Source organism: Syngnathoides biaculeatus, chromosome 9 (assembly GCF_019802595.1).
Source record: "Syngnathoides biaculeatus isolate LvHL_M chromosome 9, ASM1980259v1, whole genome shotgun sequence".
Classification (NCBI taxonomy): Eukaryota; Metazoa; Chordata; class Actinopteri; order Syngnathiformes; family Syngnathidae; genus Syngnathoides; species Syngnathoides biaculeatus.
Genome location: NC_084648.1, coordinates 31,135,170 through 31,158,044, shown reverse-complemented (window position 1 = coordinate 31,158,044; position 22,875 = coordinate 31,135,170). Strand labels below are relative to the sequence as shown.

The 22,875-nt window shown below is 41.1% G+C and overlaps 1 protein-coding gene and 1 pseudogene across 1 annotated transcript in view; one reads left to right on the top strand and one right to left on the bottom strand.

Moving 5' to 3' along the window:
• The window catches only part of LOC133505926 (von Willebrand factor A domain-containing protein 7-like), a 28,090-nt pseudogene extending 16,567 nt beyond the window's left edge, over nt 1-11,523 (top strand).
• A 3,996-nt stretch (nt 11,524-15,519) lies between these two features.
• Nucleotides 15,520-22,875, bottom strand: part of LOC133506440 (cytoplasmic phosphatidylinositol transfer protein 1-like) — an 81,982-nt gene continuing 74,626 nt past the window's right edge. Inside the window, exons 7-9 of the mRNA XM_061830577.1 lie at nt 22,017-22,172; nt 21,733-21,796; nt 15,520-17,595 (exon numbers count right to left, since the gene is read on the bottom strand). Coding sequence (XP_061686561.1) covers nt 17,237-17,595; nt 21,733-21,796; nt 22,017-22,172 — 579 coding nt within the window. The 3' untranslated portion in view covers nt 15,520-17,236. The remainder of the gene's footprint in view (nt 17,596-21,732; nt 21,797-22,016; nt 22,173-22,875) is intronic.

Below are 22,875 nucleotides of genomic sequence, written 5' to 3'. Positions count from 1 at the left end.
ACAGCTCCTGTGGCAGGCAGTGCTTCCTCAGAACCCACAGGAATGACGTTCTCTGCTGGACCTTTTTGAGGATGGATTTGATGTTGGTCTCCCTCGTCAGGTCCTGAGAAACTGTAATTCCAAGGAACCTAAAGTTCTTGAAGGATAACACAGTGCAGTTGGACAGTGAAAGGGGCAGCTGTGGTGAAAGTTGTTTTCTGAAGTCTGCAATCTTCTTTTACGCCTTAGTGTATACAGCTCCAGGTTGTGTTTGCTGCACAAAAACTCCAGCCGCTCCAGCTTATGGCAATAATCAGACTCATCACCTTCTTGGATGAAGCTGAAGATTGTGGTGTCATCTGCAAACTTTGTGTAGTCCTTCGTGTAAATAGAAAAGAGCAGTGGAGAGAGGACACATCCTTGAGGCGGTCCACTGTTGATGGTTCATGTAGATGAGCTGGTGTCCCCCAGCCTCACCTGGTTTGTCCTGCCTGAGAGAAAGCTGTAGATCCATGGCAGATACCAGGCAAGACATTGAGCTGGAGAAGCTTGGAGGGGATGAGTTTGTGAATGATGGTGTCAAATGCAGAGCTGAAGTCTATGAAGGGGATCCTTGCATAGGTCTGTCTGTCTGTGGGACTGTTGGGGTGGTCTGGGATAAGGTACCATCCCATGGAGATCGCATCCTCCACAGACCTGTTTGATCAATAGGCAAATTGTAGGGAGCCCGGCAGGGGTCCTTTGACGCTTTTGAAGTGGTGTAGCATGTGACATTCAAAGGAGTACATGACTATAGATGCCAGGGTGACATGTGTGTTGTCATTCAGTCCTGAAATTGCAGGTTCCTTGAGGAATGGGATTATGGCGGGTGCAGCATTTGAGGCAAGATTGGACTTCATACAGTTCCAGAGATCTATTGAAGATCCATGTGAAGGCTAGAGCAAGCTGGTCCGTGCAGACTTTCAAGCAGGAGCGTAACATTCTGTCCGGGCTTGCCATTGTGTTGATCTTTTGTTGTTTTAAGGTCAGAGAACAAATATTTGTAAACTTTTCTTGATAAGGTTAGAACCACAACTTCCATTTCAAAATGTTTACATAGCACATTCTCAGTACTTAATATGTAAATATGATGCAGAATGTGCTTTCTGCTTTTTGTATCCTCCACCTTCCAGTCTTGGTCTCTTTCTGGTGCTGAAACGTCAAACAAGCCAAACATCCCGTTCATTTGACGTTGTGTGGTATTATTCCATGCTGTTGTTCCAATCCTTGTATATTTTCTGTCGTATGATGTGGTGATGTCACTGTGGTTTATTGTGTGCATTTGGTTGTATAAATGGTTCAGTTTTTTTTTTTTTTTTTTTTGGGGGGGGGGGTGTTTACAAGTGAAACATAAGGAAGATGTAACCAGTGGAAGCAAAACTTCATTGACAAGGGGAGAAGCGTGCTCTGCTATGGGTGTTGAGGGTGGCTTGCCAAACTGAGCAGATCATTTCGAAGCAGCGTATTTTAGGAAAGGCTTTGTAAATACTACTGGCTTCTTGTGTGTGCGTGTGTGCATAAGAGATCACACAGGTGTCTGTAGCAATGAGCATTTATTGGAGTCCGAGGACATGTAATACAGCGAGAGGGTGTCATGGACTGCCGCAGGTAAAAACATAGAATAACATCATAGATAACACAAATACGGGATCAACCCATAACACCTCGGAGAGCTGAGACAACCAATAATCTACATCCCATTCCTTTAGCTTGCATCCCCGAACATAAACAAAAAGCAGTAGGTAAGTTGAGCACTTTGAACATTCTTTATATAACTAACACTTTAGAAGTAGCTCTCGTAGTAACTTCTGAAATGAAAATAATCCCTCATACACGAAGACAAACAAACATACCTTCAGGATAATGCAGTCGGGAAGAATTTTAAGAAAATGAACAGAGATGATGTGATGAATCAATTCCCACTACTTTGTCAAACAAATACTCATTTTAACCATTCATAAACACAATACACAGAGATTTTTTTTCTTTTATGTTTATTTCGGATTCGGTCTGCAGATGCGACCTGAGCGTGTTATGTCGTGTGCACTGCTGCTGTTCTTTGTGGGCGAGTGTGTATTGCATGCTGACTGGGGGGCGGGTGTCTGTTGTGGTTGGAGGATAGATGGAGGTTAGATTGGGGGTGCGTGGTGGGAGTGGTGTGAATGTGGGGCTGTTGACAGTCTGGTGACTGCTGTGTAAGTCCTGATCGTCTGTCTGGTGCTGTGATGGTTGCTCCGCCACAGGAATGTGTCAGCGGTTCCTTCTGTAAGTTGTCCCTTTTGACTGGATGATGTAGGAGCAGGGCACCTTGCTTTTTGCTTGACAACCCCCAGCTGATCGAATTCCTTCGGTGTTTGCATGTGAACCACCTGTCCTTCCGTTAAAGGCTGCAGTGAATGACTTGACTTGTCATGCTGGTGTTTCAAACTGAGCCTTTTGTTGAGGAGCTGGGCGTTCTGCTGGTGAACCCAATGTTGGATCTCGAGGGACATTCCTGAGATTGAAGATGCTGATGAAGACATCTGATCCGTCCTTGTGAGACTTTTCCATCAGGGCTTTGGCGCTGCGCACTGCTCTCTCTGCAAGCCCGTTGGATTGTAGGAATTCACGACTGCTGGTAGTGTGGATGAAATCCCATTGTTTGGGGAAATCTTTGAAGCGCTGACTGGTGTACTGTCTGGCATTATCGGAGATGAAGATGTGTGGCGTGCCATGAAATGCAAAGGGTCTCTTTAGTTTGGTGATCACAGCTGCTGATGTTTGCTCATACACACCGAGCAGTGAGCATCTCTTCAGAAATGCCTTTTGGCATTGCAGGCCAGAAAGTGATGCCTCTGGCTCTGTGCTTGGTTGCTTCAACATCTGAGTGGCCTCTGTGCATGATGGTGGCATACTCCTTGCGTAACAAGAGAGGGATGACTGCTTTGAGGTGTTTTATAACAACACCATCATCTAAACTGAGTTCGTCCCTGAAGGGAAAGAAGGGAATGACTGCAGATTTGAGATGACTCTCTTTGGTGGGCCAACCACTCTTTATGACTGCACAGAGGGTTTGCAATTCCTCATCCTCTGTGGTGTGTTGCCTGAGCTCTTCCAGACGGGCTGTGGAGATGTAACTCACTGACTTGACTTCATAAGCGTCATCCTTTGGATAGCTGTGAGAAGCTTGAGCGCAAGGAGCTCTGGAGAGAGTGTCAGCCACGTACAAGTGCTTGCCTTTTTTGTACACTAGGCTGATGTCATAGCTTTGCAGGCGAAGCAGCATCCACTGAAGACGGGCAGGGGCAGTGTGAAGGGGCTTTTTTAGTATTGTCACTAAGGGCCAGTGGTCGGTTTCCATGACAACCGACTTTACATACACATAGTCTTTAAACTTCGTGCACCCAAACACAACAGGTAGGAGCTCACGTTCTATTTGAGCATAACCTGTCCCTGTGTCAGTGAGGGAGCGTGAGGCGAATGCGACTGGTCTGCCATTTTGCAAGCATGCTGCCCCGAGTCCATAGCGTGAGGCATCAGAAGTGAGCGTGACTGGTGCCTTGGCGTCGTAACAACACCGGTGGATTTGAAAGGCATGACTTCAAGCGTTCAAACGCCTGCTGGTGTTGTTGGAGCCAGCACCACTCAGTGTCCTTGTGTATCAGCTGCTTCAGAGGGGATGTGATGTCACTGAAGTTGGGAATGTATTTTGCAAGATAGTTTCCCATCCCCATGAAACGCTGCAGTGATGTGATTTCTGTAGGTAGTGGCATGCTGGTGATGGCTGCTGTTTTGGCGGGGTCGGCTCTGAGGCTCTGAATTGTGAAGATGTGGCCCACATACTCCGATTGATCCAAATGGAACTTGCATTTATCTCGATTGAGTTTGAGATTGACTGCCCTTACACGGTCAAGCACCTTTTGGGGGTTTGCGTCATGTTCAGCCGTGTTGTGGTCTCCGATGATGATGTCATCGCCGATTACTGAGCATGGGTAGCCAGTGAACAACTGCTCCATTGTGCGTTGAAACACCTCGCTGGCAGAGTTGATACCAAAAGGCATGTGCAAGAATCTGTACATCCCGAATGGGATACTGAATCATGTCATCATGGAGGATTTCTTGTCGAGACTGATTTGACAAAAGAAGTTCTTGGCGTCCAGGATGGAGAACACGGCCGCCTCAGACATCTGAACAGCCACCTCCTAATCAGAGCGCATTAGATGGTGAGGTCTCTTGAGTGCCGTGTTGAGATCTTTTGGATTGATGCAGAGTCCTATGTCACTCATATTCTTCTTGTGGGCTACCACCATAGACGAAACCCATTCTGTGGGCTCTGTGACAGGTGTGATAACTCCCATGTTTTGCATGCAATCAAGCTCTGCTTTAACTCTTTCTTCCACTGCTACAGGAATATAGTGAGCTGGTCGGACCACGGGTTCTGTGTTGGGTTCCAGTGTCATCGAGTACATCACTGGAAGCTTTCTGAATTTGTCATCAAAACCATCCCTGTATTGTCTAAGAGTCTGTGTTCTGAAATCTGCATTGCTGTCCATAGTGACTTAGTGAACATCAGGGCTCATCCTGACAGTTCCCATGTCCACATACGCACGATATCCGAGAAGTGGCTGCACATCCGCGTCCACTATGAAAAAGGATAATGTGTGATGTTTCGCCTTCAGGCAGGATAACGAGGCCCATTGTTTCAATCCTGGTGCCTCTGTAGGCGATGAGGTTTGCATCAGTCATTTGTAGTGTGATTTCCTGTCTTGTAGATACCTGCAAAAACAAATCTTTTGTGGAAGCACATTACATTTCGCTCCAGTGTCCACTTTAAGTTCCTCAGATTTTCCATTCAGTTGCACAGTAACAAATCCTTCATCCTGTTGGTTTGGAAGGCAACATCAACACCATCCAAATAGAAGGTGGCATCTTCCTGTGCTGATGTCTGTTCCACTGACACTTCATGCACTGGGTGTTTAGGCCTTTCCTGTGCCGTTTGCCCTGGTCCAATGGCTTGGATTTGCAACAGCTTTTGTAATGATTCATTTTGTTGCACTTGTGGAATTGCTGTCCATAAGCAGGAGATTTCTCTCTTTTAGCAGTGTGGCTCCCCCCGCAATTGTTGCATTAGGTTCTGGTCTGACTGGGTGTCAGGGCCTGAACTGCTACTTTCTGAGGTAAGATGGCTTTTTTGCATCTACATGGGTAACCTGGGTGGCTAGTGTTTTTCTGTTTTCCTCAGTCTATTCATGGATGCAACAGACCGTAAAGACTTTGGCCAGGGTCAGTTCACTATCTCTCAGCAGAGATTTTCTTCAAAGAGTCATTGGTAATGCCACACACAATGCGATCACATATAAGTTTGTCAGTCTAACGTCCAAAGTGGCAAGTTTTAGCTTTTATTTTCAAGTCACTTGTGTAGGATTCAATGCTCTCAACTTGTCTTTTTTTCCATGAAATCTGAAATCTGTGCCTGTCCATTGTCCTGTTGCTTTGAGGATTGCACATATCCCTTAATTTCCTCTTCAAGCACTCTGGACCCTCCAGGGTGATAATCGCTCCATTATTCCTAGGCTTACGCATTTCATCCGCATGCACAAATGAGTGTTCGCGGTCGATGGCTTCAGAGTCGGCCAGGTTAAGGAGAATGTACGCCTTTGTCTTTCCAGGCTTCTCCGGGTGTGCTGCAATAAAAATGTCGTAGTCCCGTTCAAAAACACACCAGCTTTCAGCAACACTTTTGTCAAAAACGACAGGGTCCGGGCTGCGAAAACCCTCCGCCATGACTCGGCAAAAAACGAACGATGTCCTCGGCATGGTGAGCCAGTTAGCATAACATCAGGTCCGCCGAAAAATGAAAACAACCGGCCCAGAAAAAAAAAGTTACTAAATGCGCAGTATACCTTTCTCTGTTCACCTCTTTAAGTTCTATGAGCCCTTGTCTAATTGGTCCCTTACGCCTTTCATAGTCTTTTACATTTATATTTTCATAGTCTCTGTCAGTTTCCTATAACTTCATTGTCAGTTTGTCCCAATCGTGAATTTTTACCCAAATTGTGATTTTGGCATTATTTTAATGCACACTTCTTTACTTTATCTTGTTTCTTTATGTCAACATTATTTTAGCCATCATTTGGCACTCAATTTCAATGCACATTTCATCTTTAGTAGAGATTATATTCAGCACATTCACGATCAAATTCACCATCCATGATTATTTTAATTTAGTGTTCACTCTCCTTCGACTAAACCCAACCGAATTTCTATCGCGCAACAAATTAAAAAGCCTATACTATTTGTTTTTTTCGTACACCACCTTGCGACGTCCCAGGCTCAAACCGACAGCAAACCCTCTGTTTTTAAGAGATCCCATCCGCCTTAGGTGTAACAGCTGAACCTCACAGTGTAATTGTACATCTACAATATACATCAGCTACGACAGGATATACAACTTCTCTTATTCTCACTTCTTTATCTCTTATTCTCTTCTTTATATCTTATTCTCACTTCTTTATCATCACATATTCAATAACTCATATGAGGCATGAACAATCTGATATCAATGACTTCTCTAATTTAGACAGTTCAATATGCAGAATTCGACAGTAACAGGCTTCTGCTTACCTTTGGTTTTGGTCGCGACCTGGAGAAGTCAGAAGTACAGACGACCACCCTCGACTCGTCCGTAAAACACTCCTGTGTTTCTCATATGTCTCAAAAAAATCTCATCTGTCGACGGCCAACGCCCGTCTACCTCCCTCGACTTATGTTCAGGGTCACCAAGAAATTGTAGGGATTTGCGAGTTTGGACACTACATGTGTTCACGGATCGAGGGAGAGATGACCAATGATTAGACGAGTAAATGGATTTATTACAAAGGAATGTGCAATACAGACGTCCGGGTCTTATCTAGGTATCTGCCACACACGAGATGTATGTCTTCTGGCAGGATAGCCCAAAGAAGAAGACAAAAGCTGCCCGGTAACACATGGTTTTTATATGTACAGGTCCATGGTAAAAGTGGTTGCTGCCCCCAAGTCTGATCCCGAGCCGGGATGGTAACTTTCTGCTCCTTATCTCGTCCCCTCGGCTACGAGGATATCACCAGCTGGTTTTCTGCATATAAAGATCAAGGAGATCTGCTGCGGTGCGCAACTCATCCTTGTCTGATTAGCAAATGGACAGCACCTTATCTGTGATTAACTGTACATGGTCATCACCTTTAAAGAACCATTTCACTGCCTTTTTGTGAAGGCTCATTGCAGAAGAGGGAGTCAGAGGTGTGATGGTTTTGCAGTGATGTAGTGTGATGGTTGTGTTGGGTGTGAAAGTGTCCTTTTCAAATCTGCAGTTGAAGGTATTCAAATAGTCAAACGCGTCCGTCATTGTTCTCCACTTGTGGGATGATAGCTTGTAGTTAGTTAGCAGTTGTAATCCTAACCAAACTGATGCAGAGTTGTTAGCAGCAAACTGTTTTTCCAACATTTCTTTCTTTTCTTAGCTGGTGTCTAGCGTGATTGTACACGGCTCCGTGCCAATTCTATTGGATTTCACTATGGTGAAAAAGTTGGTGAAGTTTTTCAGTGAACCAGAGCTTATTGTTATTACATGCAAATTGTCTTTATTGGTATACATGGGTCTTCACAGAAGCTGATGTCGTATGCAATTGCATCCATATATTTATCCAAGCTGCCAGTTGAAGTTTCAAAAACACTTTAGTCTGTGCGGTCGAAAGAGTCTTGAAGTTGTAGCTTTGCTTCATTGGTCCTCCTCGTATGTTGGTATCAAGTGAATCCAACAGTGATCAGATGAGGCTGCAGAATACGACAATACAAGTCCTTCAGCGTGGTACAGCAATGGTTCAGAATGTTGTTTTCCTTGCTGGGACAGTCAACTTGCTGCTTGTAGTTTGTGAGTTGAAGGTTGAGTTTCCTTTGTTCGAGTTCCAAAGAGCACTGAGGGGTGAATCTGGTTGCTTTTTTTTTTTTTCCCCCCAAATTTGTTTACTTGGTCAGCCAGCATTTGCAGTGCAACATTTATGTTAGCCAGTGGGGGATGTAAACATCGGCAAGTAGGAATGAGTCACAGTTCAAAAAGAGCAATTCCAAGTCTTGGCTGCAGTGTGTGTTGAGCTCTGTGACATCAGCAAACCATTTGACAGGGATGTAGAAACATATACAGGTACTGCCACCTTTTGTTGTCCTCGATAGCTGTGTGTCGTGGTCCGCTCGGTGTAGTTGAAAGCTAGTTGGCAGTATGGTTGGATGTGTTCTCAAAGGCAAGTCTCATTGACGTGTCAGCCTAATTCCCGGGGTGTTTATTCACTTCCATCAATTGTTAACTGGACAAATGTTCCAGTCTCAATAATGTAAATCATGGAAGCAAAATATTCTAGTTTAAAAACAATGGGCTGAAATATGTGCCAGCAGGAACTGAATGTGAATCATTCATATTTGAAAATTGCCTTTAAAAGCTGAATTTGAATAGCGTAATCAGAAATCGATTGTAATAGTTTGAAACTGAAGACCAGAAAACTTGAAAGTAAATGTTTCTTTTTTTTTTTATCCCCAATGTAAATTCTAATTGTATAGTGTGATTAGTTTGGTTTGATCATTTCAAATTCCGTTTGAGAATTCAGTTTCAAATTAGCTGTAACAGACATCTGGAAACTGTAAGGAATACCAATTGATCAGTGATACACAGATCTTGTCTTTGGCCAATCAGTGCCATTCTTTTGATTATGACATAGTGACACTCGAATTAGAATCCAACCCTTATGCAGCTGTTATCCATTTTCTTTTGAACATGTTTTAGACTTTAGTGTTTTCTACCAAAGACAAAACTGTTAAAAGTCAAGGGTTAGAGGGCTAAAATTGGGCCTCACAGTTTTGAACAACTTCGATTTAAGAACTATGCCACAAATTCCAGAGTTATTAGAAATTATAAACATTGAGTATACTCTTTTATCCCATTCTATGACACTTTTTAATTCCCATTCTAAATCACATTTTTCAAGACGGTGTAAACTTGATGTGGTTTACTGTAATGTTTTCCCTATAAATATTCAATGAACCCGTGACCGTAGTTAGGACAACCGGAACTGAAAAGGAAAGAATGTGGAGCAAATTGGTTGTGTAAGTGGTATGTACTTACACCCCTAAAGCACCAAATGAAACGGAAAGTTTTTTTTTTTTTTTTTCCAAATTTGAAACTGGGTACCTGGAAAGCGTTGGCCTCAAAGTTCTGAGGTCCCAGGCTCCTGTGCGGAGTTTGCATGTTCTCCCCGTGCCAAAGTGTTTTTTTTTTTTCCGGCCACTCCAGTTCCTCCCACATCCCAAAAACATGGAACATTAATTGGACACTCTAAATTGTCCCTAGGTGTGATTGTGAGTGCAACTGCTGTTTGTCTCTATGTGCCCTGGGATTGGCTGGAAATCAATTCAGGGTGTATCCTGCCTCCTGCCAATTGACAGCTGGGATAGGCTCCAGCACTCCCGCGACCATTGTGAGGATAAACGGCTAAGAAAATGGATGGATGGATGGAATTTGAAACTGGAGTATTGTGAGTATTGTGTTGTTTCGTATTTCTAACCCTAGGTGTCAGTAAAGCCTAAGGTATGCCGTTCAATGCTTGGACAACGTTTGACCTTTCCTATGTTCGAAAAAAATTTTTTGGGCATTTTTATTTTTGTTAATCTCTGACAATATGATGAATCCCACAAAATATAAGTATCATGATTAAAAAAAAACTGTTGCTGGTTAGATTTGACTTCCTGGAGCGTTCCTATGTCACATGACAATAAGACAGAGGTGTTGATTGGCCAAAGACAAGATCTGTGTATCGCTACTCGATTGCTCTTCCTTGCAATTCCCGAATGTTTGTCACAGCTAATTTGAAATTGAATTCTTGAAAGGAATCTGAAATGATGAATGTCAAAATATATCATTTGAATTTTCATTGCAGATATAAAATTGTTACATACACTTTCAAGTTCATTGGCCTTCAGTTTCAAACTAATTAATTGAATTTAACATGATACTATTCGGATTCAAGCGTAGTTGTAAAGCGTTAGCCTGACAGATCTGCGGACCGGAATAAATAAAAAAAAAACAACAACAACCTGTAAACAAAAAAAAAGATGCACATTAAATGGGAAAAAAATCCTCTAAATGAGAAAAAACTTATTTTGTAAATGGAAAAAAAACAAATATGAGGAACGCTACACAGATTTTACTTAACGTGGGTATTTTTTGGAACGTAACCCCTGTGTTAAATGAGGGAACACTGTCGTCGTATGTTATACTTTCAACTCAGGTTTGATTTTTATTTTGTGCACAAAACAGTGTCTGCACGTGGAGATCAAGGAAAAAGTTAACCTCCCAAAAGGAGGGTACCCCCCCCACCCCTCAAAAATTCAAAAACCACTGATATGCAGTACCGATATGGCAAAACAATTCCTTTTATTTGGGTGCCACAAATGTACGTTTTACCAACACTGTACCCACAACAGGACCGTGAGCACATATTTTCCTGGATTATTGCTGTCTCGCATGTTCTTAAGCTTCTTCATTGACTTTCTGTCTGCAGGTGACTGATGTTCTCCCTCCAGTGTGCCAGGAGGTCCGCACATCCAACTGTCCATCCTCTCCGTCACTCTGTGACTCCTTCCAGTGGGAGTTTGTGGTCAACGTGACGTGATGGGATCAATGGAGTGGGCCTCGACAATGTCACTGTCCGTGAAGGCAACGGCACCCTCAACACGAGCAGAGGTCGGGTCGAGGGGCGAGAACATCACCGTGGCCTCCTTTCGGGCCTCCTGCTGTGCAGACAGTCGTGCTGTCTGCTGTGGACAAAGCGGGAAATGAGGTCATATACGTAGGCCAGGCCAGAGAGTCCACCACACTCGCACCTGCGAGAAATGTGACCAACAACACAACAGACGCTGCAGGGCAAATGTTTAGCAAGTCCCGTTTTCTCTGCATAACTGTTGTGTCATTCCCACTTTGGAGATGAAAGGGATGGAGGTGATTACAGTGTTCACCCACAATTTGTGCTGAATAGGGACTGAACCGTGGAGCAACTCGCTGAAAAGCCACAAGTAATTGAAAATAATATGATCGCCAATACATGTCAGAAGATGATGGTAAATCACTACTTGAATCTACTCAACTCACTCAAACATAGTTTCTTGGCCCTCAGACACCAACAAAGCAATACTTTGTGCTTTAGCATGAGCACAATATAGCAAATAGGTGAGATTCTCCAGCAAATGGGATTGGATAAGTCATTAGTCATGGATGCCCATCAAAAAAGCTCTATAATTACCAATAGATAGAAGATAGTGGCTGGTGCCCCCCCAAATCAGTAAATAGGTGGGAGAACACTGTACATCAGTTGTAGCACATATATGCAGTACTTTGAGCATTTCCATCTTGAATTCAGTGAGTTTTATCTATCAGGAAATTATGCTCTAGTGTGTGTCTTGAGTTGACGTATGCATGTACATTGTTATTACTTCACTTGTGTCGCATATAAATCCTAAAATAAATCAATTTCCATTTAGATGCTAAGGCATCTCATAACCCAGAGCTCAGTGATCTCTAGATGACCCATGAGGTCGAACTGAAAACCACACAATTCAAAGTTTGTCATTGGGAAAATCCTGCAAGTTTCACGGTTCTTTCATATGATGCACAATTCCTTTGCCAAACAACCGCAGTTGAACATGAAGTACAGCACCATCTTGAGCCACCCCACCTACCTCCCAGGTTCACTTCATGGAACAACTTTTTGATCCAACAATGTAATCATACATCCATTCTCTTAGTCGGTTATCCTCACGTGGTTCATAGGGGTGCTGGAGCCTATCCCAGCTGTCAACTGGCAGGAGGCACAGTACACCCTGAACTGGTTGCCGGCCAATCACAGGGCACATAGAGATGGAAAACACTCTCACTCACTATCACACCTACAAGCAATTTAGAGTGTCCATTTAATGTCGCATGTTTTTGGGATGTGGGAGGAAACCGGACTGCCCGGAGAAAACCCACGCAGGCATGGGGAGAACATGCAAACTCCATCCGGGGGGTGGGGGGCTAGGATTTGAACCCAAAATCCTCAGAACTGTGAAGCAAAGACTCTAACTAGTTGTGCACCGTGCAGCCCCAATGATGCAAATTTAAATATAATTCTTAAAGCATCTGTGATGGCAGATTTATCTTTTATATATACACCAAAAATTGGTTCCATTAGTTCTACCTTTAACTTTAAGAGGTTTTATCCTGTTGTGGGTTCGAGTTCTCACTGTCAGGCTGTTCCTCATGAGATGTTGTTCCTAACGGCTAAATGTGTATACAGCTGGACACAGACAACTGTCTCGTTTTGTTTCTCTTACTTTAACATAATGAAAGTACTTTCAGTCTGATCTTTCGTAAGAGGTGACAAGTCATAAGACTTGTACATTTTCCTCTCTTTGCAAAGACTTTCCTTTCTTTTTGTAATTAAAAATCCACAGACAAGATTGTCTCCTTGCTTAGGGTGTCAGAAAAGGATTTTGCCAAAACACATCTAAAAAAAAAAAAAAAAACCCAAGTTCTCCTGATAGAGCCCATCTTAAACTGTTTACATAAGTTAAAACTCATCGGTGAACACATCTAAATATTATGACAAATATTTTCATTGAATTTAATGTACATTTAATCTAACCTTTAGTTCAAAGCAAACATGGTAAAGCAAAATTTTGCTGCTAAATGCACACAAACGGAATAAGATGCCAACACAAGTGGGAATGTTTTTAAATCGAGGTGGAAAGCTCTTCTTTTCTCATGCTTACAATTTAGTTCTTTTCATGCACTGTAAATTAATATTATGTATACTTTTTAAATCTCTTTTTTGCACTTTGCATTTTTTGGAATTGCAATAAGTGGTCTTTTTTTTAACCCGTACTTTATTCTTTCCTCCTCATGTTTAAATGCTTTTGTTGTAGTTTTAATAGTTACCTTATCTATGAAATGTGCGACTGTATATCAAGAAAGCTTCCTTGACTTTCCTCTGTGGTACAGCCAAGATTGTGATGAGAATACAAAACAAGCTAATTTCTACCACATTAACTACTTTTGAGCTACGTACCTCGGGTAATTCTGCCGCACACCTTTGACTCGCATGTGCCAGATCTTGATGAATCAAAACATCCCAAGAAAACTAATTTGTTGATAACAAAATCATGTCAGCAAAATCCAAGGATGCTCAAATATATATAAATATATATAAAATGTAAATGAACTATTTTTTTTCCCATAAAATCAACAATGTGGTAGAGCTTACAATTAGTGCACATTTTTCATCTCCAAAAGGGGGGTGCTGCAAAAAAAAGGTTTGTAAACCACTGTCAGTCCTCCATGTTCTCATGGATATTGGAATTAAAGCTGCAAATTGTTAAATTTGTGAATAGCTGCCAACTGTCATTACGATGAAGGGGCAAAATGTAAATATAGACAACAAAGAATGCTAGAATGATATAACTATTTTTATTTGTCTTGCTCAGAATGGTAAACAATAATTACAATAAAGAACCCAGAGAAATATAGACAATGTTTAAAATGGAAGAACTCAGCAACTATCAGAAGAACACATTTTGGGGGCATACTTCACAAAACAGAAGCTGACATGACTACACAAAGTAGTTTATTTATTTACAGCTTCTAGTTTGTGGGACAGGCCCAAATTGTCAAGGTAACCACAAATGAAAAGTGCATCAGAAAAAAAAAGCTTGGTCCTTCAATGACTTTATCCTTCCAAGTGCAGCCACACAAAAAAACAACCAAAAACAAAAATAAAAAAAAAATAAAACAAAGCAGTTTACTTTTAGAACATGACAGAAAAGTCAATCACCTAACTAAAAAGAAACCCTTACATTAACTATAAAACAAAACTGTCCGGCAGGTACAACAAAAAGCAGCTACATACTGTAAGTGCACCACCAGGTACCATTAGGCGCATTCCTCCATTCAAACACAATAGAAAAAAATGATTCCTTCTTCGATACAAACATGTCCATGAAGCTGCCATCCAGATGACACAACAAGAAAACTTCGGTCTCTTTAAAGACTTTTAGTTACAACAGCAAGAAACCGACATTAATCAATAACAACAGCATTTACCGTTTTTTTACTCTTAAACAGAGCAGACCACTGTAAATTGCTGGAAATTGTTTTTCTTTTGTTTTTAAATTGTAACAGCCCATGATAGATCAAATGTATCCCTGACAAGAGAGATGGGAAATACAGTAACACAGTTGACTGTATATAATAAGACAAACTAGAGTGAATGATTAACATTGTTTTTACAAAATCAAGTCAGAAACTAGAGAATATCAAACCGGTTTTATGGCACGTAAGAAGGCTCTCACACTGCCATTAGAAAGACTGCAATAGAAGGTGCCACTCCATTCTTTTAACAAAACTGGAATGTGCAAAACACAACACGGGATGTCGATATATCAGCAATGGCTTTACGGACAAAGCAATAAAAACAGATTTATTTGTAAAAAGGTTAGCCCTGACACTTGCAGTCGAACCCAAAATGCAAAACAAAAAGTGGAGAAAAAAATGCAAGACACTGCATTGAAAAAATATCCACTTAATTTTATACAGGCATATAAAATGTTCTCAATGTAAGGTATGGTTCATTAGAATGTTCTGCATCATGCTGAAATGTAATTGGATCATTTGTTGTGAAACATTATACATACGAGGGATGTAAATTATTTTTAAAAACGAATAAATCCATGAAACCCTTTTTTTGTGTCATTTCCAGCCAGGAGATTTTCATCATGCAAATTCACATCAAACGTTATCAGGGTCAGAAAATTTGTGAGATAACTGCATGTCTGATGATGCCAACACCATGTGATGCTTTAGCCTATGTGCATAGAATATCACAGGAATCGAGTTGGATTTTGTACTAAAATAGCACACAGAACAGCAAAACAGACTTTTGTGTGTTCTGGCGTGATCATCGTGTTTGATGAGGCAGGTGCAGTCGCACAAATAGTCCAGTTCATGGGTATTGTGCTCACATTTGTTTTTGTATTATATCCTACTAAATTCACATCTCCATTTTCTCAAACTACGGGAAAAAAAACGTGCAGCTAAAGGCCATGAAAATGTTTATTTTAAGTGCTGATAACTGTATGTCTGATTACATGTACGAGGTGACAATGCAATTGTGGCTTGCAGAGGCACTGAGTTCAAGTAGTTTGTAGGCCTATCCTGTATTGTCTTGTATGCTTACTTACATTTCACTCAAAGCATCTTTGATACAAAATTGGAGCAATGATGTATTACTTTTTCATACAATTGCATAATCAAATGCAGTGAGGCAATCAGTCTAATAACTGCATATACAAACATCCCTCCTGTCATGAACATTAGTTAGGAACGTTCCATGCAGCATATTGTGTGTTTACTCTGTCAAAAAGTCTAATTTCCACACTGTCTGTATCCATTGAAAGGCAGCCATCTCTGATTTGTGTGTGTTTCATTTTTATGGGGGAAAATGATTTGGAGGAGTACAAATACATACATGGTTTTTCATCAGGTAGTGAAAATATAGACAGTTTGAGTGACATGGCAATAAAGAATGATGCTCTGACCATCACTCAACAGTAATGCAGTGATAGCACATACTCAAGTCAGCTTGATGCACATGCCCACAATATTGAGAAAGAGCTTTGAGGCTCCTTCCACTACACTTGGCATTTAGATATATTACACAGAGTAACACTTCGTCCAAATTGGCCTTTTCGCCCTCCACAATACAACAAAGTGATTTGATTAGGTTGGATGGCATTTACACTACTGTAAGAGAGCTGCCACAAGCTTTTATTGTTTTCATGACTTCTCTCACAACAGTCATTTTGACTTAGCAAAGTCGGTCCAGCTAGCAGGATGTTGAGAAAATGTAAACAATTACAGAAATGACTTCAAAAGATTGTATGGAGGGGCTGGTGCAAGGGCCAAGGAACCTATTAAATGTTTATTAGGATCTGAAGAAAGGTGGAACAATGACTTATCGCTGCTGCAACGTTATTGGAATGGTCTTCTATGAGCCAGGAAGTAGCCTGTTGTCTAACATATATACTAAATATGACGCTTGATGATTTTTCATGTAATGTTTAACATTTCAGTCACTGTGGAGGTCTGACTAAGTTATGTATGGTCAATATAGGATTGCTAGTGATAGTTTCGTACAATTCTGTATGCCATGTGAGCCACCCGAGCATACATGTACTGCCCACAAGTTCATGTATGGCTACACTGTTATCCCAAGATTGCCAGTGTGCTCAATGGCTTTATTACGCATAGGCAAAACTTGTATGATTGTAAACATTCTGAGGGTTCAGTATTAGAAGCTATAGGCTGTGTTGTGATATAAAACGTGGCTGTTTGGCAATAAGCAAGGAGAGCAAGGTTACAGTGACATCTGTAAGTAGAGGAAAGGAGACCTGAGGTATGAACACTGATCCTGTCATCCTTGGTGTATTCAGTTAAATGAATGATGGCACTGTAGGGCCCTAAGAACATAACCATGCAGCCTTCTTCATGTGAACTCGAACTTGTGTATGTTCTGTGCTAACTGCACTGTGTTGTGAATAAACATGTAGCTCTGCGGTGCTCGTGTAAGGCATATACATCTTATTGGTTCAATAAATCTTATAATGCACACTAAGGACAACAAAGGAAAGTCAGCAAATGCATAGGACTTCTGTTCAGCAAAATAATGACAAATCATCTAAAGTGGAAGTGAAGGTCAAAGAAATGTTCTTTATATGGGGCTGTTTTTAACTGTAAGCTGATTAAAAATAAAAATATAAATTGGTCGCTCCAAATAATGAGCTTGATAACACTGCTCCACTAAAGTGTGAGATGTGCTTTAAGACCAGAAGGACAAACTGTGTGCATGTGACTGGCATGACATGCAGATTATAGCGTTGTGAGAATGGGAACAGTTTTGTTTTCTCAATCTTTGAAAAACGATCTTTTTAATAGATTATTTTCCTGAAAAAGTACCCTAAAATCACAAGGATTTAGGGTTTATCGACGCTCCGGAACTGACTATTTCGCAATAAAGAAGGACCATTAATATTTGGGCACCAATCTTTGGAGTTTGGACTAAACTCAACGTGATTTTGGGAATACAACCGACCAGAAGTGCAGGGAATACATTCAAAGGTCCGTCTACTGCTCTCCTATCTCAGCAGGACCACAACTGGTGGAAGGCGACATTGAAGACTGTAGATGAATCAAAGAAGGAAGTGTGTTTGTGACAGATCCCTGCTGTACACCGCTTAGAGACGGCACAGGAAGGGTCAGGGTTTCTGGAGCTGACTTTTTGCGGGGACGGTCGTTGGAGACTGACAGGGAATCAGGGGCATCGGTGCACAAGGGAGTGGAGGGTGCGCTGGCGGGGCCGGTGAGGGAACAGGAGGAGAGTGGGGTCTCATTGATGGAGATTGATGGGGGGAACATCCCAATCTTCTCGTTCGTGGCCTCCTGGATTGTCCGCTCAAATTCTCTCACCTCATCCATTGTCATGTCTGTTTTAAGGAGAGATTAGGTGATAACAATAAGTTTGGAGGGAAAAAATAATTATAAGAAGCTGAAAGAGGCACAGAACAAACCCGCGGTAATATTTTGTTTCCATTTTTATGACCTAATGGGATATTGTGCAGCCTCTTTTTAGATCTTCAGATGTTCTCAAGAAAAAAAAAATATCCTTTGTGAGAATAAAACACTTTGGGGGGCCTTCAAAATGGTCACCACACATCAAAAGGTTCACAATACCATCAGCAAAATTAGGAACAATGGAGTAAAAAAAAAAAAAAAAAAAAAAAAAAAAAAAAAAGAATGGAAAAAGTAACATACACTTGCTTTGTCATGGATCGCTATGGCATCCAGTGAAGATGGATTTGTTGTGGAATGATCCGCCTGTTCATGGCAAACCTTAATGTTGGTTTTCTCATGCATTTTTCTCTCGTAATTCCGCACGTCATCCAAAGTCATATCTGGAAGAAGGAGGGAGGGATGTAGCAAAACTGGTAACTCTATCTCAAAAGGTACTCCGGGTCAGGGAGAGGAAGGAAGGAGATGGAAATGGCAAAAATGCATTTTAGATTGAGGAGAAAGCTTTAACTTAGAGGAACAGGGCGTAAAAGGACAAGCATTCAAAGAAGAAGAGCCGGACTGTAGATTTTCAAGATGGAGACAAAGCACAAAACCCCTTAGTCAAGGATAAAAGCGGAGTAAGGTTTGGTGATTCTTTAGACAGAATAAATTATGATGTTAAGATTAACAAGAGGGGAAACCAAGGTTTTAGATGAGTGGAGAATGCATAAGCACTATAGACTAAAGTTTTAAAAGTCATTCCAAAAGATTCAATACCGTTACGGAGTAGTAGAACTGGTACAGTGAAACATTAAATTAACAGACTCAAGATTTAACAAACAGAAAAGGTTGTGGCCGGTTGAAACTCACAACGCCCCTTTGTAGCAAAGAAAGTCAGTTGGTTTCAGAATTGGCCATTGTTGTTTATGGGCAATGCCAACAGACAGAAAGTGTGTTCTGAAATTCAATCCCGCACTCTCTGAGTGTGCGAGTGCTCAACATATTCCAACAGCGCTCTGAGGTTGCCAACAGTCCGGAGCAGATCATGGTCAGAGTGGATTTCCAGACACATATGGAGATTAGTAGTTCTGGCTTCCGGGAAAATGTGTTGTTTACTCAAATGCTTGTCATGTAGCTTTTCTTGAATATTCTACACTGATTTTGGTATGTTATACATTTGTTTTTTTTTGTCAAGCCCTTCAATATGGCATCTAACCGTAATGGATGTGAGGAAAGGCAGTGTGCTAGCCTATGGAAGTAAATATGTGCCACCAGGATTTAAATTTGAGATGCCACAGAAAACACGATTGGAATTTGAAATGTAAAATGATCCCATTTTCAATAGTTGTATTTCAGTGTAACTCTTCAATGGTAACAATTCAACTGGCTGCAATTCGCTGTCTGAAATTCAACCTGCTATAATTCGCTGTTTAAAAGTCTGTGCCACCAGGCAGGGTTACTTCAGGTCAGAACCAAACAGTCAGCCAATCCAGCTACGCTTCCTTAGTATGTGATGTCACGTGACGAAGAAAGCGTAAGTGCCATTGGCTGGGTGGAGCAAGTTGAATTTCAGACAGCGAATTGAAGCCAGTTGAATTCTTAACATCGAAAAGTTACACTGAAATACAACTATTGGAAATGTGATCACTTTACATTTCAAACTTAAATCCTGTTTTCTGTGGCATTTCAAACACAAATCCTCGTGGCACATATTTACTTCTATACTAACCTTACAAATTAAAACTTTTCACACTACGAATGTGAGGTATACAACATGAAAAAGTGCATCACAGTCAGAATCTGGAGCAATCTGTTTGCAAGTAGAATGTGCAATGGTACAGTCAGGGCAGTATTCGTCAATCACAGCAATGTTTAAAGGTAAATTTGGATTTTACTCCAGGAAATAAAGTGCTTCAAATTCATGGGCAACCGGCTTTCACAGATCACCCCACCCCTCTACTAGTCTGGTAAATCGAGGTTTCACTGTAGTTGTATGGGGATGCAGGTGAGGCAAATGTACGTGCAAAATAATCTAATTCTAAAATAGCCTCAGTACAGATGTAAATATCTGTAGATGTCTACTTTAATACATATGTTGGGAAAATATAATTGTGAGACAAAGCCATTTCATCCACATTAAGTGGAATTACTTCCCTTATATACAGTGAAGAAAATGAGTATTAGAACACACCCTGGTATATTGCAAGTTCTCCCACTTAGAAATCATGGAGGGGTCTGAAATTTTCATTGAAGGTGCATGTCCACTGTGAGAGAGATAATCTAAAGGGAAAAATCCAGAAATCACAATGTATGATTTTTTTTAACGATTTATTTGTGTGATACTGCTGCAAATAAGTATTTGAACGCCTGATAAAACCAATGTTAATATTTGGTACAGTAGCCTTTGTTTGCAATTACAGAGGTCAAATGTTTCCTGGAGTTGTTCACCAGGTTTGCACACACTGCAGGAGGGATTTTGGCCCACTCCTTCTTCTCAAGATCAGACAGGTTTCTGGGCTGTCGCTGAGTTTCAGCTCCCCCCAAAGATTTTCTATTGGGTTTAGGTTTGGAGATTATGCTTCTTCTTACGGAGCCACTCCTTGATTTTCCTTCCTGGCTGTGTGCTTCAGGTCATTGTAATGTTGAAAGACCCAGCTGCGACCCATCTTCAATGCTCTGACTGAGGGAAAGAGGTTTTTCCCCAAAATCCCACAATACATGGCCGTGGTTATCCTCCCCTTAATAGAGTGCAGTTGTCCTGTTTCATGTGCAGAAAAATAACCCCAAAGCATGATGCTACCACCCCCATGCTTCACAGTAGGGATGCTGTTCTTGGGATGGAACTCATCATTCGTCTTCCTCCAAACACTGTTAGTGAAATTATGACCAAAAAGTTCAATTTTGGTGTCATCTGACCATAAATCATTTTCCCATGACTCCTCTGTATCATCCAAATGGTCATTGGTAAACTTAAGAAGGGCCTTGATATGTGGTGGTTTAAGCAGGGGATCGTTCTGTGGCATGCTTGATTTCAAACCATGACGTCTTAATGTATTACCAACAGTCACCGTGGAAGTGGTGGTCCCAGCTCTTTTCAGGTCATTGATCAAGTTCTGTCGTGTAGTCCTGGGCTGATTCCTCACCTTTCTAAGGAACATTGAGACCGCAGGAGGTGATACCTTGCACAGGGCTCCACTCCGATTGAGATTGACCGTCATGTTTAGCTTCTTCCATGTTCTAATAATTGCTCCAACAGTGGACCTTTTTTCACCAAGCTGCTTGGCAATTTCTCTGTAGCCCTTTCCAACCATGTGGAGTTGTACAATTTTGTCTCCGGTGTCTTTGGACAACTCTTTGGTCTTGGTCATGTTAGAAGTTTGAGTCTTACTGATTGTATGGGGTGGACAGGCGTCTTTATGCAGCTAAAGACCTCACACAGGTGCATCTGATTCAGGATAACACATGGAGTGGAGGTGGACTTTTAAAGGTGGACTAACAGGTCTTTGAGGGTCAGAATTCTAGCTTATAGACAGGTATTCAAATACTTAGTTGCAGCTGTGTCACACAAATTGTTAAAAAAAAAAAATCATAAATTGTGATATCTGGATTTTTCTTTTTAGATTCTCTCTCTCACAGTGGACATGCACCTACAATGAAAATTTCAGACTTCTCCATGATTTCTAAGTGGGAGAACTTGCAATATAGTGGTGTGTTCTAATACTCATTTTCTTCACTGTATATAAGGGAAGTAATCGCTTCCATACTTCTGGGTAAAGTGCTAAAAAAAATTCAAGATTCACAACCATGCAGGACCAAATAAGGGACCACCCTAAACTATTACGACAAAGTTAGAAGAACAAAACTTTTCAAATTGTTTGGGAAGATTAAGAATGAAGATTCCTGATAGACAAAGTGGTCATAGTCAGGTCAATTAGTAATTAAAATATTATGCAAAGATTAATGGATATAATATTTTTCAAAAGACTTTTGTCAATGTTGTGTGCATGAAATTTAATAGCATGGTCATAATCACAGGAAGGCCAGTGCAGCCAGTAGAATGATTGACCCACCAATCCATTCATCCACCCAAGCAAAGGCTTGCCTGTGTCCAAGCAGCAACACATCTCGAATCACCTGCAAAACAGACAGTTTTTGATGAGTAACGTTATGTAGCATTTCCTCTTGACTTACATACTCGAGAGTTGAAAAGCATTCATAGTCACGTTATGCAACTCCAACCTCAGTTATCAGAATAGCACATTTTCATTTTTAGTTCATTCGCATCCTCCTTTACGAGTTTTTTATATTGAGTCATTTATCCCCCCCAAACCCCCCAAAAAACAACATTTCTGACCTTGTGCACAAACTGCTCCACACGTGTCTGTAGACCCCACACCTCAAACTTGACTGTGACTAATTTGTACGAGCACATGATGGGATGCTCCGTGTCCCGCCATCCCTCTTGAAGCATGCCCCGGGATGTCTTCTCTGACTTGAAGTATCGCAAGTCCTGCATTGGTGCATTATAAACATACACACACCAACACACACTTTGGTTATGATGAACACAACACATGCTTCCTTCAAATCTAATGTATCATTACAAAGCATTATAATACAAATTTTTCAATGCAATTTAATGTAATGGAAATAGAATATACTGTGTCCTGTATTCTAATTTTTAATAAAATATTCAGATTTTCACTATACTGTACTGTATTAACACTTAATAAGAGATGATCATTTTTTGTAAGAGTTGAGGGAGGGTACATTAAAAGAAAAGTGTTTATTGTTCAAAACACTCTAAATTGCCCCAGGTGTGACTGTGGGTGCAGCTGTTTGTCTCGATGTGCCCTGCGATTGGATGGCAACCAGTTCAGGGTGTACCCCGCCTCCTGCCTCTTGACAGCTGGGATAGGCTCCAGCACTCCCTGCGACCCTTGTGAGGATACGCAACTAAGTGGATGGATGTTTATTGTTCAAATCCCAATTTTAATGGAGTTGGGATATGTAAATCATCAGTAAAAAAATAATACAGTACCATGATATGTTTGTTTTTGCAATCATTCTCTCATTTTGAATTTGATGCCTGTGTCATGTTCCAAAATGCAAAAGCGAGACAGGCATATGTTTACTACTGAGTAATGTAGCGAATATGCCTCTGAAGCATTGTTTTCAACAGCAACGCTCAAGAGCAGATAACCTTTGTATTT